At 38.1% G+C, this 16,854-nt stretch overlaps 1 protein-coding gene across 8 annotated transcripts in view; it reads left to right on the top strand.

Moving 5' to 3' along the window:
* Nucleotides 1-1,234: 1,234 nt before the first annotated feature.
* phactr4a (phosphatase and actin regulator 4a) overlaps nt 1,235-16,854 on the top strand; it is a 31,736-nt gene continuing 16,116 nt past the window's right edge. For 2 of the 8 annotated variants that reach the window (XM_067508489.1, XM_067508479.1), the window contains exon 1: nt 12,656-12,870. In XM_067508489.1, the coding sequence (XP_067364590.1) occupies nt 12,813-12,870 (58 nt within the window). In that variant the 5' untranslated portion in view covers nt 12,656-12,812. Of the gene's footprint in view, nt 1,550-7,346; nt 7,461-10,303; nt 10,347-10,570; nt 10,591-10,737; nt 10,891-12,655; nt 12,871-16,854 lie in introns of those variants that run through there. The other 6 variants (XM_067508505.1, XM_067508516.1, XM_067508525.1 and 3 more) reach the window with 6 other exon arrangements.

The raw sequence follows: 16,854 nt of genomic DNA, 5'->3' as shown, positions 1-16,854 counted from the left end.
ATACACAAACATCTTGAAATGTATGTCCATCTATACAAACTAATAAACACACAGATCAGTAACTGTATACAAATGTAGTGACACATCTTTAGTGTGTCACTTAATGTTTGTAAATAATATGGTATTTCTAAGTGATATGGACTTTTTTTTTCTTTTGCATGGAGGCTTGAAGTAAACATACAAGCTGTAATATTGCAACAGTAATAATTTGCACATATAGTTGTTTGGGAAAGAGTCACAATGTTATTTTATTTTTGGTCTGTAATTATGTATTTTTTATAATGACATCAGAAATGCATATTTAAATTGCCTATATGGTGAAAATCTGATGCCAAGTACTTGCTTGTATCTTATGGTATTCATTTTATACAAATGTTTATCTGGGTTGAGGCATCAGTAAAAAGAAAACATTAGTTAAGAGAGCACCTTGTATTAACTTGGAATCATTACTTGTCAGATAATTTACTTAAGTAAAAGTATTGATACTACAGTGTAAAATTCTCTGTTCACATACTTCTTTTAACATCATTGAATACATTATACTTAGATTATATTTGTTGATGCATGTATTCATAACTTTAATGTTGCAAAAATAAGAGCTTATTTCCTTGAACACTTCTTTTGATCGTCATGTGTTTTGACCTTTAATAAATATTGAACAATATAATATAATATATAATAAAGTCCAATGACCCAGGTTAAAAAAGAAAGCCTGTATTACACAAAGAGTCTAAACATTTTATTTTTAATAGGTGCTACCCTTGTTTTCAGAATGGAGGTCGAAATGAACAGTTTTTTTGTCCTTTTGGCTTATCCCATGAGTTCAGGGTCGCCACAGCGGATCATTGTCGGCATGTTGATTTGGCACAGTTTTTACGCCAGAGGCGCCTCCCTGATGCAATCCTCCCCAATTTCTACCGGGGTTGGACCAGCACTGCACCTGTGTTTTGTGTTATTCATCTAGATCTGAGAAAAAAAAATGTTAATATAGTCATCAACAAATGTTCTACAGTACAAAGATCTCCAAACTATACTCGAATACAGTACTTAAGTAGATCTACTTAGTTACAGCACTGGTGTGTACCAGCACTGGTCTTACCATACCGTATTACTTTGCCAAATCTTTACCGTTTGCACACATGGTCACGTGGTTCCCAACGTTTGAAAAGGGGGGTCCAGGCAGCAGCACCCCCCCACCCACCCACCGTAAAGAAGTGCGCATGCGCAGCGACGCTTAATCCTTTTATCAACTAGTTAACTAACCTGCAGTAGCGTTTGACCGCGACGGTTGATAAACCAAGAAGTTTCCACTAGAACATGTACCGCCGGTCTTGGGATTTGGTGTACATTTTTTTTCTGACGGCTTAAGAAAGTATTTGGCTCAAAAGGTAGTTACTGAGGCTAGTTCCGCCTTGCTTTCCTCCCTTTAATGGGTAGCTGCGACAAGTGTCAAAAGTAGTTAATCAGTGGTTGACGAGCTAACTGTGACGACACGGTTCCTGGGTTTTGGATAATTTTTTGACAAGCTAACCAAGCTCTTAAAAAGGAGGTAAGTAGCTTTTGTGGACGGTAACACAATGGAGTTTTTGAGCTGGAAAGAGTGTGAGTAAGCTAAAAAGAGCTAATGCTACCGGACAGAGACTGTAGCCACCTGTTGCTGGCTTTGACTAAGGTTATTTAGGTTAGCTAGCAGCAGCCAAGGATTAAGTTAGCTTTATATCAGCAATGTTTGAGATGCATTTCCCTTCTTAAATCTCGGGCATGTCAGATTGATTTAAATTACAAACGGTAAATGAGTAGGGAAACCGAAAACAGTTGGTTTGCGGTTACGTTACATAATTTAAACTTTCCGCAGTTAATTTCTGTTTGTTGCCTGAAGTCGTCTGATTTTAGCTCGTGGGATACACATTTATGGATAGCACTAGGACTGTGTTGAATGGCTGAAAATACATTAACGTTACTTATGACTAATTTTAGCCGTTTTGTTATGCTCTTCTTATAGAAATTAATTACTGCTCGGAGGCAGAAAACCCCATTTTATTTTTTACGTTAACGTTGTATAACAAATGTATTAGTTTGCAGTTCTTCTAACTTGGTACATTTGCATCTGGGAGCCCTCAGACCTTTGCATGGCAGCTCTAGCATTATATTACACTAAAGACTGAAGGGAAACTTCAGCTGTGAGGTATTTGTCATCCAGGGGAACACCTTGTTTCTTTGAAGCATTCTCTTGCATTCCATTCGCAGGCCTGAGTGCTTGTTACAACAAGCACCCAGTGCTTTTAGTACTGGCTAAAGGCAGCAATACGCCCATAGGGTAACACAGGCACTTAGTATAAGGAAGACAAACGGAGCTGCAGCTGATTGTATTGTTTGTTGTAGATGGGCAGGATTGTAATCAGGTCACACGTGTTATTGTGCTGTCTGTACAGATAGTTGTGGATTGTTGCATCTTGCAAGGATTACACCTCACTTGTTGAGCAAAATGAGTATAAGGAATGTCATGTCAGTCTAAATACATGAAGGTGGGTAGCGTTATTGATGAAGATGTGAAATAGATGCTGATAGGGCATAGGGGTTTAGCCTAGCTTTTCAGAGGATTCAAATGATGGGAAATGAACAACCACTATGGCCTGTAACTGCAATCTTGTTTACATTAGCACTTTCTTTCACAGATAACAAACAGTTTTTGTCTAGGGGTAAGTTTTACCCAAATCAGAGAGGTCATGTTTAAGAGTATCGGGCATGTTGATCAATCTGAAGTTACAGAGTAACAGATGTGATGGGCAGGTTTTGTCTTCAGGACAGGAATGAAGAAGGGCAGATGGTGGTAGACTTTGCAAAAAGGATGGAAATGGCTGTGATGAATACTTTCTTCCAGAAGAGGCAGGAACATAGGCTGATATAAGAGTGGAGGTAGAAGCACTCAGGTGGACTACATTTTGTGTTGATGTTGTAATCTGAAAGAGATCAGTGACTGCACAGTATTGGTAGGGGAGAGTGTAGCCAGACAACACAGGATGATGGTGTGTAAAATGACTCTGTTGGTGAGGAAGATGAAGAGGACAAAGTGATGGAAGTTAGAGAAGTAATTGTTGTGTAGTTTACAGGGACAAGTGAGACGGGCTCTGGGGGGTACTTCAAGATAACTGGACAACTACAGCGAAGAGCATATGAGGACTTGAATTTAGCTTGGACACTAAGGATGGAGAGGTGGATTTCCACAGGTTGGTGAGGCAGAGATGTAGCGATGGGAATGATGTGCAGCAGATTAGGCTGATTAAAGATGAGGATGGAAATGTATTGACAGGTGCCAGGAGTGTGATAAGAAGATGGAAGGAGAACTTTAATGAGTTGATGAATGAGGAAAATGAAAGGGAACAAAGAGTAGAAGAGGTGACTGGTTTGGAGCAGGAAGTAACAAAGATTATTAAGAATGAAGTGAGGAGGGCATTGAAGAGTGGAAAGGCAGTTGGTCCTGATGAGATACCTGTGGAGGTATGGAAGTGTCTAGGAGATGTTGCAGTAGAGTTTCTGACTAGTTTGTTTAACAAGATCTTGGAGAGTGAGAGGATGCCTGAGGACTGGAGGAGAAGTGTACTGTTGTCAGTTTTTAAGAACAAGGGAGATGTGCAGAGCTGTGGCAACTACAGAGGAATAAAGCTGATGAGCCAAACAATTAAGTTGTGGGAAAGAGTAGTGGAAGCTCAGCTAAGGGCAGAGGTGAGCATTTGTGAGCAGCAATATAGTTTCATGCCTAGAAAGAGTACAACAGATGCAGTATTTGCTTTGAGGATGCTGATTGAGAAGTACAGAGAAGGTCGTAGGGAGTTGCATTGTGTTTTTCTAGATTTAAAGAAAGCGTATGACAGGGTGCCGAGAGAGGAGCTGTGGTATTGTATGAAAAAGTCTGGAGTGGCAGAGAAGTATGTTAGAGTGGTGCAGGACATGTATGAGAGCTGTAAGACAGTGGTGAGTTGTGCTGTAGGTGAGACAGAGGAGTTCAAGGTGGAGGTGGGTCTGCATCCAGGGTCACCTCTGACTAAGATGTTTGCAGATGACATTGTGATCTGTAGTGAGAGAAGGGAGCAGTTGGAGGAAAATCTAAAGAGGTGGAGGTCTGCTCTGGAAAGAGAGGAATGAATCTTAGCCGCAGCAAGACAGAATACGTGTGTGAATGAGAAGGACCCAGGTGGAACGGTGAAGTTACAGGGAGCAGAGGTGAAGAAGGTGCAGGACTTTAAGTACTTGGGGTCAACGGTTCAGAGCAACGGAGAGTGTAGAAAAGAGGTGAAGAGACGTTTGCAAGCAGGTTGGAATGGGTGGAGAAAAGTGTCAGGTGTGTTGTGTGATAAGAGTATCAGTGAGAATGAAAGGAAAGGTGTACAAGACTGTGGTGTGACCAGCAATGTTGTTCAGCTTAGAGACAGTGGCACTGATGAAAAGACAGGAGGCAGAGCTGGAGGTAGCAGAGCTTAAGATGTTGAGGTTCTCTTTGGAAGTGACGAGGATGGACGGGATCAGGAATGAGGACGTCAGAGGGACAGCTCATGTTAGATGTCTCGGAGATAAAATCAGAGAGGCCAGATTGAGGTGGTTTGGACATGTTCAGAGGAGAAACTGTGAATATATCGGTAGAAGATTGCTGAGGTTGGAGCTGCCAGACAGGAGGTCTAGAAGAAGACCAAAGAGGAGATTTATGGATGTAGTGAGAGAGGACAAGAAGTTAGTTGCATTGAGAGAAGAGCATGCAGAGGACAGGGTTAGTTGGAGGCACATGAGTCACTGTCCTGACCCCTGAAAAGAAAAGAAAAGAATAGAACTAATATTTGTTCCCCAATTTTTCTGATAGTATGTTTGAAATACCTCTAAAACAAATGTTTAAAACTAAATTTTAAAGATGGTTAAAAAAAATAAGTGCTTGTTATCTGAATCTGAATAGTTTTAAGCAAGTTTTGTTTTAAAAATAGGCAGAGGATGTTGTGAGTCTTATGTAATGAGGTGTGTGTGTGTCTCATTATCAGCTAGCTGTTGACAGTGGCCTATTTAGAGTTATGCAGCTCACCCACAAACAAACTCCAGCTTGGCTCTTTATTTTGTGATTGCCAAGTCTGCAGAATGAACTTGGCACAATGGCTGATTGTGCTGCTCTGGGCTTTGCAGAGCTCTGTCCATGAACTGGGAGTTTTTAATGAGCTAATTGGAAGCTTACAGGGAAAAAACATGATTTTATGAAATTTATGAACTATCAGTTCACTGCAAACAGAGCGCAGCTTTTTAAAACATTGAACTTTAAAGGAATCATGTTTTACAAATATCAGCAAAAGTAAAAAAGACCTTTTTCATATTTATAGTTGTCATTCATGGTGTTATTGCATTGCTAGGACACCATTATTTGTTATCATAAAACAGCATTTAAGTTCCATTAGAACTACATAAGTATAGTTGCAGTTAGAGTTTCTCACAGTACAACAAATATGAATTAACACAATGGATTCTGTGGTGAGCTGTTGCACAGATGATATGCTTTTTTCAGTAAGCCTATCCAGTTAGCATGATGCTAATTGATGCTGATGGTTTGTGAAACTTTTGCTTTAGCTTTGATTTGTGGTAGTGACTTATACTGTAGTTACTAACTAACAGATTGTTTTCAAGGTTGTTTTTTACAGTATGCTGTCATCTTTGAAAAAAGAAAAACAGGCAGTGCGTTATTGCAGTTACTGCGATAGTGCACTTAGAAAATGATAAAAATTAATAAAAAAATACGTGAATGGCATTATTTTTGTATATTGTTGTTCCCCATGATGGTGTTGAAACCACAAAAACTAGTAGGCATGCATTCATTTTCATAAGGGAAACTCCAAATGTTCTGACTGTGATTGTCTTTACTACGGTACAATTCCAAAACTGGTACATTCACAACCTTAGTATTTCCACCTTATTGTGTAAACAGGAATGAAAGCTCACCTCAAAAATAAGTACTAAAAGAGATGTACACTTGGTTGTGTGAAAGCAGTTAAATACTGTTGGATCCTTTTACTAAGCTTGAAAACCTGTCTCCCACTTTGTCTATCAGTCTCAGTTGTAGTTTTTATGACCATGGGATGTTATATGTAGTCCACACACACACACACACACACACACACACACACACACACACACACACACACACACACACACACACACACACACACACACACAACCAAAGAAAACCATGGAAGCAATGGGTTCAGACAGTTATCTCTACTCTTTAAAATAACCACAGGACTAGGCATGTGAACCGGTGTATGTTTGTACACATTCAAGTGGTGTCCTGAGGTTGTCAGCATTACATTGCATGTTGTAGGGCCTTGGACATCTGCTGGTTTCTGTGCTCACAGGGAAGTGCACATTAACCCACCTCTGTTTTTACTCTTGCTGCCAGGCCTGCACCAGCTCTAGTTGTTGTCCTTCAGAGCTGGAACTCACCCAGGCCTAGTAAACTTGGAGGATATTTGATAATGGAATTGGGTTGCAGTGTTGCTGAACTGGATTGAATTATTTGTGAGTTTAGCTGCATATCAACTTCTTTCTCTTTATCGTAAGTTTAGAAACAGTGGATAATGAATGGATTAAACGTTTTCACATCATGAGAAAAGACAAACAACCTAATGGAGCTTTTGTTAATTAGCCCAGAAATGTGTGCATCTAGTGTATATTAACACCATTGTGATTTAGAAAGAATAATTTGGTCAACAAACTGTATTGATTGTGTTCAGCACACACTCAGTCTGTGTTTTGTCTGTCAAATATATCAATTGATTACTGTATACAGAGGTCTTTTCTAAAAATAAATGTACAATGCAAAAATGTAAATGATTGTCTTTTTTAAAAAATCCCCATTTAATTCCCCAGGGTTAGTAGTATATAAACTATCAATGAATTTAGCTTTACAGTATAAATTAACCTTTTCATTATGATAGGAGCTACATTTCATGAAGTCACTTTAATTGTTTAACTGTATTTTTTCACTTTAAACTTGGGCACAGATGATTAAGAGAAGTACCAAGTGCTTTGTGTATATTGTAGTCAAAGACTTGTTTAACCAGTTTGCCTGGTCAGCTTTGGTTTAGTCTAAGGGTTGGCCCCTGTTTTTAAAAAAGCAGTTAGCAGCTCATTAACAGTTCAGAGCAGAGTTAGTTCTGTAGTTTGCAGGTAATGGACTCATTTCAGTACTTTAAAAAACAAAAATTGAAGAAAATGCCATCAACTAAAACCTTATTTGATAGTCCCCACCCAGCACCAAGAAGGAATTTGATTTAGATTTTGTCCTGTTTTACATTCTTGTCTGTTTATATACTTCACAGGAGTGCTGTATTCAATTTGCTGCTAAGCTGTCCCACTGGAACCAGAAGTCCCTGCCAAACTGCAAGGACAGTTTTTCTGTGGAAGATCTTATTGAAGATCAATGATTAGTAGAAGTAAGTGGGCATAACAAGAATGTATTTTGGAGCTGGGTATACTAAAAGTACTTTTCTTTCAGCATCACCACATCTAAATGCTGAATTCACACAGAGCTTGTTTGCTTTATCATAACACTATAAGAACTTGGCCTAGACAATGAGATAAGAAGGTCAAATACTGGCCTGCCAACCTGTACTCTCTCTATATTTTTTAGTGTACACATTGCACTACCTGCGCAATCCCACAGATTGAGTTATACCAGTTTGTTTTTGAGTCTTTGACATTCCAAAGTACAGCCTGATACGGTTTATAGGACCTCCCTTTTCAGTGTAATTATGTAGCGCCACCTACTGATTCTGACCAATTACAGGCCAGATCAACATTTGAATTTCTACAGTTCAGTTCACTATAAGGATGTCTTAATATTTCAGTGGCAGCTCATTACTGATCCTGATGTAAAGACTTTGGTAAACCAGGTTGTGGGTGTTAGACTTCTGGGTGTTAATTATTTCACTGTACAAGAAGAAATCAGTGCTTTGTGCAGCACACTGCAGTCTGGCATACTCATTAGGTTTGCATTCAAAGACTATAATAAAAAATAAAACAAAGTTATTAGCACCCCTTTTTGCATGTTTACTGTATATAAATTGCTAGCTCTCCTCATCAGTGAACACACAACAACCCTTAAATACAAAGTGGAAACAGAGTTTAAGGAAATGTTGGAATGCAAAATGATCAAATCTTGAATGCATGTGTGTACCATTCCAAATTACTGTACATTGGCTGGCACACACTTAATGACTATAGATGATTTATAAATGTGATTTGGTCATGAGTACTGGTCAAAGCTAGTACTGCTAGTACTGGTCATAGTCAGTGCCAGTCGGACTCAGTCAGTGCTTTCAACCGGCAGATGAAATGCAATTGGTGTGTTCTTTTGTCTTAAGACCCAGTATCCGCCAATCATTCTTACATGAAATATATTTGGTATGGGTGTCTGGGGGCATGCTTCTCCAAACTTAACTGATTGCTTTTGTAAATGACTTTGTGCCTAAGTGATAATTTAAACAATTTAATGCTTACATTTTATTTTTATGGGCCATGGGTTCACCAGAGGAAAGAAAAATTGAGGCACACTAAATTATGTCAATAAGATGCTCAGTGTAAATTATAGAATTTTAACCTACAGCTGATTTGAGATGATAATTTTTATGTTGGAACAGCAGAAACTGTCCACCCTACTTGTTCATAGGAGAAAGAGTGGGTGTGGCTGCCAAGATCATTATTTCAGACTAAACTATTATGCATTCTGTCTCATAAAATAACTTTTTTAACGTACAGTGGTGCGGTGAGCAACTATTTTAGTTATGTCATAATTTAAAGTCTTGGAATGCAATGTCATCCCAGAAATGATATGATCTGCTATATGACATTACACAGGAAAAAAAACAAAGATATGTGCTGGCTAAGCTCCTCACATTAGTCAAACAAGTTCCATGGTCAGAACTCACAGGACTGTAATGCAGCACAGATCAATGTTAAATAATGCTCTGTTAATATATTTGATATAATTTTTTCAGTTTCATGTTTCCGGTCCCAAGCCCGGATAAAAATGGAAGGTTGCGGAAGGAAGGGGATCTGCCGTAAAAAACTCATTGCGTAACAGTTCCGCTGTGGCGACCCCTGAAAGGAAAAGCTGAAAGCCATTGATCATTATATAACTGTATAGAGTATGGGAGACACATTCAAGGCAATTTATGAAAAACACTGATATATCAATATTATGCAACACACACACACACACTAAATTATTGGAAAAAGAGGAGAAAGAATTGATCAGTGTCCCATCCTATAGACAAATCACATTATTTTTTTTATTTTTTATGGTGAACTTTTAAATAAAATTAGTAAATATATTTATGATAATGTATCAGCTGTGCAGCAATTGTAGATATTTATGCCTAATCTTCCTTCTCAAAACCCCACAGATTGCTCACTCTTAGAGCATTCGGATGAGTTGGAGCTCATCTGTCATAGTGTTTCAGAAATAGGAAAGCATGCATTTCTGTTCTCCTCTGCATTTGTTAACAGTGTCTTACAGCAATTTCATACTCAAAAGACGTATACACTCAGTTGTAAATGCGAGAGCGCTGCAAGTAATATATGTACAAAGAGAAAGCATGTCAGTTGCTGCCCTATATCTTCACACATGTAATACTCCATGTAATACAGGAAGTCACCTCTCCATGGACAGAGTTCAGTCAGGTGACTCATCCATTTGGTAGAAATGAAATTGCTGCTGGTAAATTCCTGTTTGCTAAAAGAAAGAGAGGCTGAAGTTGTCGTGTGTCATTTTATGGATGGGCCAACACTGTGGAGTGGGAAAAAGCCTTTAATCCTATCCATTATTGAGCAAAGTTTAAAAATGTATTTTTAGTCACTCTGTAAGCTGATGGATGCACTTTTTTGTTTCATCTAACACTGCAGTTCAACCACTTTTATATTCCACTCACTGTCCTAATGAGTGGAATATATTTGTTAGATCTTGTAAAATGTAACATTATAATGATCTGCTCTGTGACTCTACAGTTGTCCAAACCCTTGATAAAATGCAGTTGTAATTAAGTAATTCTGAATCTGCATTTGCTGTAGATTAGGGTAAATATTTTCAGACTAAGTGTGAGGATTATTTGAGGTAATATATTTGTTTATGAAGAGATGGGATAAAGAATTCATGTAATTCAATTTACTCATCTTATGATATTATATTGTGCCCTTTTATTGACAATTAACTTTAATTCGACTTAAGTTTAACAAATGTTTTTCATGATGACACCATCTAGTTGTTTATTTGTTTCAGGAGCTGCTGACTGCTGAGTTTTGAACACTGATGGAAAATCCTGGTAAGAAAAATACCCTATTTATTTTGTAATCCAAAATTCTATGTTTTCAACTTTTTTGAGTCTTGTGTACTTGATAAATATTTTAGCACATATAAAAAATTTAACATTTGTACCATGTTAAAAAAAATCCTGTTCATGTTAAAACATATCAGGGCAACCTGATTGAAATTTTGAATTTTTATCTATACCTGGCTGTAGTGAGACTAAAATAATTTCATTGACAGTATCATGATGACAGAAAGTGGTGAGTCAACACACACACACAGTACCAAGTTATGAAACTGTCCAAGGGGTTGGCCCTTTAACGCTATACTGGTATCTACAGGCATTTGATTGGCCCTCACTGAAATAACACACCTGTAGCTTAGCCAAGCTGCTGGTTTCTCTCACTGCCACACATGGGCTTGTGTCTGCTTGATCACCATTGATTACCATCACATCAAGTTCAACAGATGATCTTTTTTTTTTACGATTAGCTATTGTTGAGCATTTGTGACATCTGTGAGAAAAAAACCTGGGATGGCGGTGCAATCTGAATATGTTTGTGAGTTAACCTGTCTTTTCTCTGTTTATGAAAGGAAACTGCTGAACCTTGTATGTCCTATTATGATTTTACGGTATTTTCCATTTATTTAAATTTTAGTCTGCTTTCTTGTCTCGAAATATATTCTTTAACAAAATTTTACTTTCAACATAAGAGAGACTGTATTAAAGCCAGATTTATTTCTTATGTTTTAGAGCAATGGAATGTCACATTTGAACAGGGCGAGGCTTAATGATCACTTTATAGACAACTGGGCCATGGTGGGAGCAGATTAAGGAAGCTTGATCTATTCATCCCTGTCTGGCCCTGTGGCCAAGCAGTAGAAATAAATAGCTCTTCCTCTTTTGATCTGTTCTAAAAGTTTAAAAAAAATATTCTGACATGAAGGCATGACATTTGAGTAACTGCAGTGCTTCACATGTTCTTTTATTTTGATCTGATGTGCATATTGGTTCATGTTTCCTTATGACTTCCTTATATTATGTTATGCTTTGGGGGTTGTCATGATGGTGTTTCACATAGTGTCATAGTGTTTCTGCAAGTCATCAGGTCGTCTTTGTTTTTTCCTCCCCATTTTTATTGTTGAAAAGTCTGACACTTTTTTGTCTTTATCTGCCACTAGAATTCAGTATATGGATTCTTAGGTTACAATATGTCATAGATCGTCATCTATTTTTATTTAATACAACGTTAGTATTATTGCACTAATTACCGTAACAAGAAGCCTGCTTGTGTTCTTGCATTCCACACATGCCTGTCAGTTGCATTCAGTGCTGTAGCATCCGTTGGACTGCAGAGGGAGCAACTGATGTTTGAATAGTAGATAGTAAGCTTCTTATGATGTATTGAATGCCTGAACATTTTATCTTTAATACTGGTGTCTGTCTAATATATTTGCAATAGTGTGCTTTTTTTACTTAATTTTAGAGAGAGCGATGTGACATCATTACACTTTCCTTTGTGCAAAAATATAAACCAAATTACATCTGATTAGCAATAAATAAAAGATGGTTCATATCCCTCTTACACGTTTATCTCAGTACAGGGAGGATTTTCTGTAACACCCACACATTGACTGCGTATAAGCTAATCATACCTGGAAATGTGCAAACACAAACTGCCTGTCTATCCTGCTTATGTTTTTCATTGGGGTGTTTCTGAGATGATCTATGGACAAGTCTTGTCTGCCCTGATGTTACGTTCATGTATCTTGTGCATTTTTGACTGCAAGGATTTAGAGAGATATAGTTTGTAAAGAACACTTTTGGTCCAGCGTCATTTTGCATATGCACTTTATAGTTTTAAAGGACAATTACCTGTGAGTCATTGCACCCCACTGTTACATCATTTCCTCTTGAGCAATGAGCTCCACCTTGGCTCGTCTCAGCTTCTACATCTCGAATTACCTCGCCCTGAAGGGCCCGCCCCTCAACCTTTAGGAAGCCCCCCCCACCCCCACACATTCTGTCAAATAGTGCTGGGGGGAGTTCTCCACTGCATTGTATGTCCCTCAAGCTTGATGGCTAGACTGGCCAAACCTCAAACCTTGCCTGCTGTAAACCCCCAAAACTGCCCTGAGGAATGAAAGGCATCCAAGAATGTAGGATTATTAATAGTGGTGTACCTTATTTATGAAGTCAGAGAGCCAAGAAGGGAGGGAGTGACTGAGCAAGTGTGTTTGTGTTTTATACTGAAAGAAGGAGGGAGAAAGGGAGGGAGAGTGCAAATAACTCAGGATGAAGGGAGGGGCATGGCAAGAGAGACGAAAGAATGAACAACATGAGCGAGCAGTCAAGGCAGTCTTGAGTTACAGGAGCTCTGTGTCTGGTTTTAGGACAGTAAGGGTTCTTTAAGTTTTCCTTTCCTGCTGCGGGCCCCGGAGAGGCAGGGCCTGCTAGGCCAGCAGGGAAAGGAGATATAGCATGGGACACAGTGCTAGTAGTGAAACATTGGCCCAGCAACCAGCCCATAACAACACAGGTGAGTCCAATGCACCAGGCTACCAACATACACTAACTGGTTTATTGTAGAGAGGAGAGGGTAAACAACTTGGCTGGCATGTTTGAGTATATTTAAAAGCCAACATGGGGATAGTGTATATACATGAGCAGGTGTTTTAAACAAGAGACAGTAAGGTGGCAGGCTTAGACAGGTGTAGAAAAATACGAGTAGAAAAAAAGTTGTATAGTCGGCATGTAGCAATTGTGAAATGTAACAACCCTGGAAACTCTCTTTCAATCTCCTTATGGCCTTCCCGGAAAAGAGAATTTAGGGGTACAAGGCACCAACTGACACCGGGTCTCTCCCCATGTGGATCTGTTGTGTTTACTTGATGACATTACCTTGAATGGAGTTCATTTTGTAATCCAAAACTGTACAGTCAATTATAAAGCCTCATCCTGGCAAGAGAGAGAGCTTCTCTGTAAAGTTGTTTATATATAAACTGTACAGTTACTCTGAATAATATACATTTGCTGCTGTTGGCATCTGGCATCTGTGTAATGCAGACCCACCCCCCTGTTTTTTCACAGTTATGTCATGGCCCTCTATTAATGGACCGTTCACAGAACTTGTTAAATCAATATTTGTTCTTTATTTTACTTTAGGGTTTCTGTCTAAACACCTTTCAATTTTACTCTATGAAAGTTGTATGTTGACCCCAGTGTGCTTTTCTTTGTACTGTGGTTGGTGTCAACATGTCATGTGATTGGCATGAGTCATATGGACAGCTTGACTAGACTAGTGCAGAGTATTGCATTAGGATGTTAGTGCACCTCTCATGCCTTTTTTTTTTAGTCCCTTGAGTTTGAATGGCCAATGAACATTTACAGAAGTCTGTGTTGTTACCAGTGTGTCTGCTTTTCTCCTTATAGTCAGTGTAGAAACACACGTGTGTTGTTTAGTCCGAGGATTGTTAAAAAGGAAACCTGCCCTTCACTTTATGTGTTTGTGTCGTCCTGTTCAGTTCTCTGGTTGTATTATGAAAAGCTGCCATTTCCCAATTCCATCCTCATAGTCACCACATTATGCTTTGATCCATTTTCAACCAAGCCACGTTAGTGTTCTCTCAGCTGCCGCTCCCACTTTAACACAGTCTAGTGTCTGGGTTATGCATCAAGAATAGCTGTGTGGGTCAGTTCTCTGCACAGTGATCACTGAGCTTTGTATGCCTGCCTTTTAGCATAGGATATTGCACATACCTTCAGAAGGCTAATGTATTCCACACAGTAGGCAGACGAAAGCTGGTCATCTTTGCTTGAAGGCCAGATATCCAGCACTTGTTTTAGGTAATTGGCAGCAATTGACAATTTATATTTTCTATTCTGCAACATGCCAGTACTTTGTTCATTAAATTTGAGAAACTTGTAAAAATGCCTGTTATGATTTTCCACATCCTGAGGGGTGATGGAATTTGGAAGCAGAAAAGGATTGCTATTTTTGCTTAAGAAAATGGCAAAAATGATAAAGTTGCTCAATTTTTTATTTATTTATTTTGTCTGGTTTAACAGTCCTATACGATAACTACATTGATACAGAAAACTGTGAGCAATCAATATAGACAATACACAGACTATTAAAATTGTTGTGTGTAAACTGAATTTACTGCATTTGGTTTCAGAATACTAAATACATACTGGTCATTTTACAAGCTTTGGAAGACATGTAAGTCTGACTGTGAAAGTGGTGTGTTACTGGGTTAGGATACAAATACTTTTACCAACCGCAACGCTTCCTTGGTCACTTTGTGTATGTCTGGAGGGTTTAAAAGGTTTTCCACTAGCAGACAGACCAGTCATCAGAAACTTTGATTTTGGCACAATGAAGTAGTAGGTAGGTAGTGATGTTGATTAGGAAAATAATTTCTTACAGTAGGGAAAGTAATAGATAAAAGAAATTATAACCATGGGATTTTGACTGGTAAAGCCGTAAAGGGCACTGAGATTAGAGAACAGCACTAGACCACAGACAGACAGACAGACATCTAAAGGACACTTTAGTGAGAAAACAATTTTAGTGAGAGAGCCTACAGACCTGTTTGAAATCACCTATTCTCCTCACAGCAGTATGTAATACTGGTTTTTAGATTGAGCTATAACTCAGTATTGAAACATCTAGCAGTTTAGCTTTTTAAAAGATTACTTTGTAAGAAAATTGATGGAAGAAACAGTAGACTGATGAGATAACTGTACTGAACTGCTCTGTTGGTCACAGTTTACCATTGTTGCTTTAATATCTGTCATGTTATTCTCCTTATGTTCTGATATTTGAAATTAAGCTTTTTTAACAAATTTCATCCTCATCCCCAGTCTTTGCTTAAAATAAGTGTGATTATGTAGTGCAAAAATGCGTAAACATATCTATTATTATATGTCATTATTAATCATATAAATAATTTGTATTTAGTTGATAAAAGAAGTTATAAAATTACACCATATTAATTACAACTTACCTTACAGTTGTGTTACTAGTGATGATGGTGCAGTGGTAAGAAATGTTTGCTATGTCAGTGTCCTTGTCAACAGTAGCTGTTAGTCACTCTGTAAATCCTGTAACTTGAAATGTGCTCTTGTCTATTGATAGAGAACTGCATATGTATTCTAATACACTTTATATATAGTATTCTAACACTTTATCCGTACAGTAGATGTATTTTTTTTTTTTTTTTGTCTTTTTGACCATGAGTGTGCGTACAGTATATGGACCTACCAATATAAAAATATAATTATTTGAAAGCCCCAATAATTGAAATACCATGTTGGGTCACCATATTGTACATATTAGTTTTTTTGCCACTTTCACACTATCACATAATAAGTGTGACTACTGTAATTAGAAAATGATCTCACCTGTCGTCCTGTACATTTAATGGTAAAATGTAAGTTAAGTCCCACCCTCCACCTACTTACATTTAACCCACGTACCTTATACACTTTATACTATGTTGTACAGTGTTTTACAACTGCTGCCATGTGACTCATCACTCAAGAATTTGAACAACTTGGGAAGTCATGGTTTGTTTCACTGTTGTGTGCTAATTTTTTCAGTTTTATTATTTACTTTTTGTATTAGTTTGTATTTGTATTAGGTTTGAAACAGGAATAGGAAAACCTTGACGTTAGACGACTCTATACGCATCAGTGGCAAAAATCACATTGATTCACACCACCCTGTAAATGACACCAGAATAGACTGTGTACCAGTATTTCACTGTCTGGCTCTCATGTAACAGTTGAGCAGGCAGTAATTGGAATTTGGGGCAGCTTTGTTTTTTATTGTCACAGATAATCCTGACCTCACCCACCCTTACCTGATCAGAAATCCTACCCAGTCACTGTTGCAGCCAGAAAGGAAGAACTACATTGACCTACTGTCACGTGTATCAGCTAGTTAATTGCTGATTATATTCTATAATTTATGATTTTAATGTAGGCCCCCTTCTTCTTTTTTTCCTTTTAATTTTCTTTTTACCATCATTGCAAATAATGTTCAAGAGTGTCAGTTACCATGGAATGATACAAATGATTCCTGAACTGTAATGTTTGCTGTAGTCACAGGCCACTAGCAGTTGTCATTCGGATGTGGGTATTTAGAAATACTGCAGATAACATTCCACACCAGCCACTTTGTAGTATAGGCTGGCAGAGAACTGGGATAAGCCTGAACATCATGTGGGCTTGTGAATACATTTAGGCAAAAATTTATCATTTTCACAGTAAGCTGTTTTACACTGTAAAAAAATAATGTGTGGATACACATTGCCGAAGAGCATTGCATATTATTAAATGTTCAGTCAGCTTTTTAATCTGCATCTGGTGCATCAGTTATTTTTGTTTGTTTGATTTTTTTTTATTTTTTTTATATGCGTTATTTTCTTTAGCACTGTTACATGGTAATAAGTGACCAGGTTATAGTTGACTCTCTAAAGTACACTGACAACTTGCTTGTCATGCAAACAAGAAACCT

The sequence above is a fragment of the Channa argus genome, chromosome 1 (assembly GCF_033026475.1).
Source record: "Channa argus isolate prfri chromosome 1, Channa argus male v1.0, whole genome shotgun sequence".
NCBI classification, from domain to species: domain Eukaryota; kingdom Metazoa; phylum Chordata; class Actinopteri; order Anabantiformes; family Channidae; genus Channa; species Channa argus.
The sequence above is the reverse complement of the archived record's forward strand: the minus strand, read 5'-3'. Positions and strand labels throughout refer to the sequence as shown.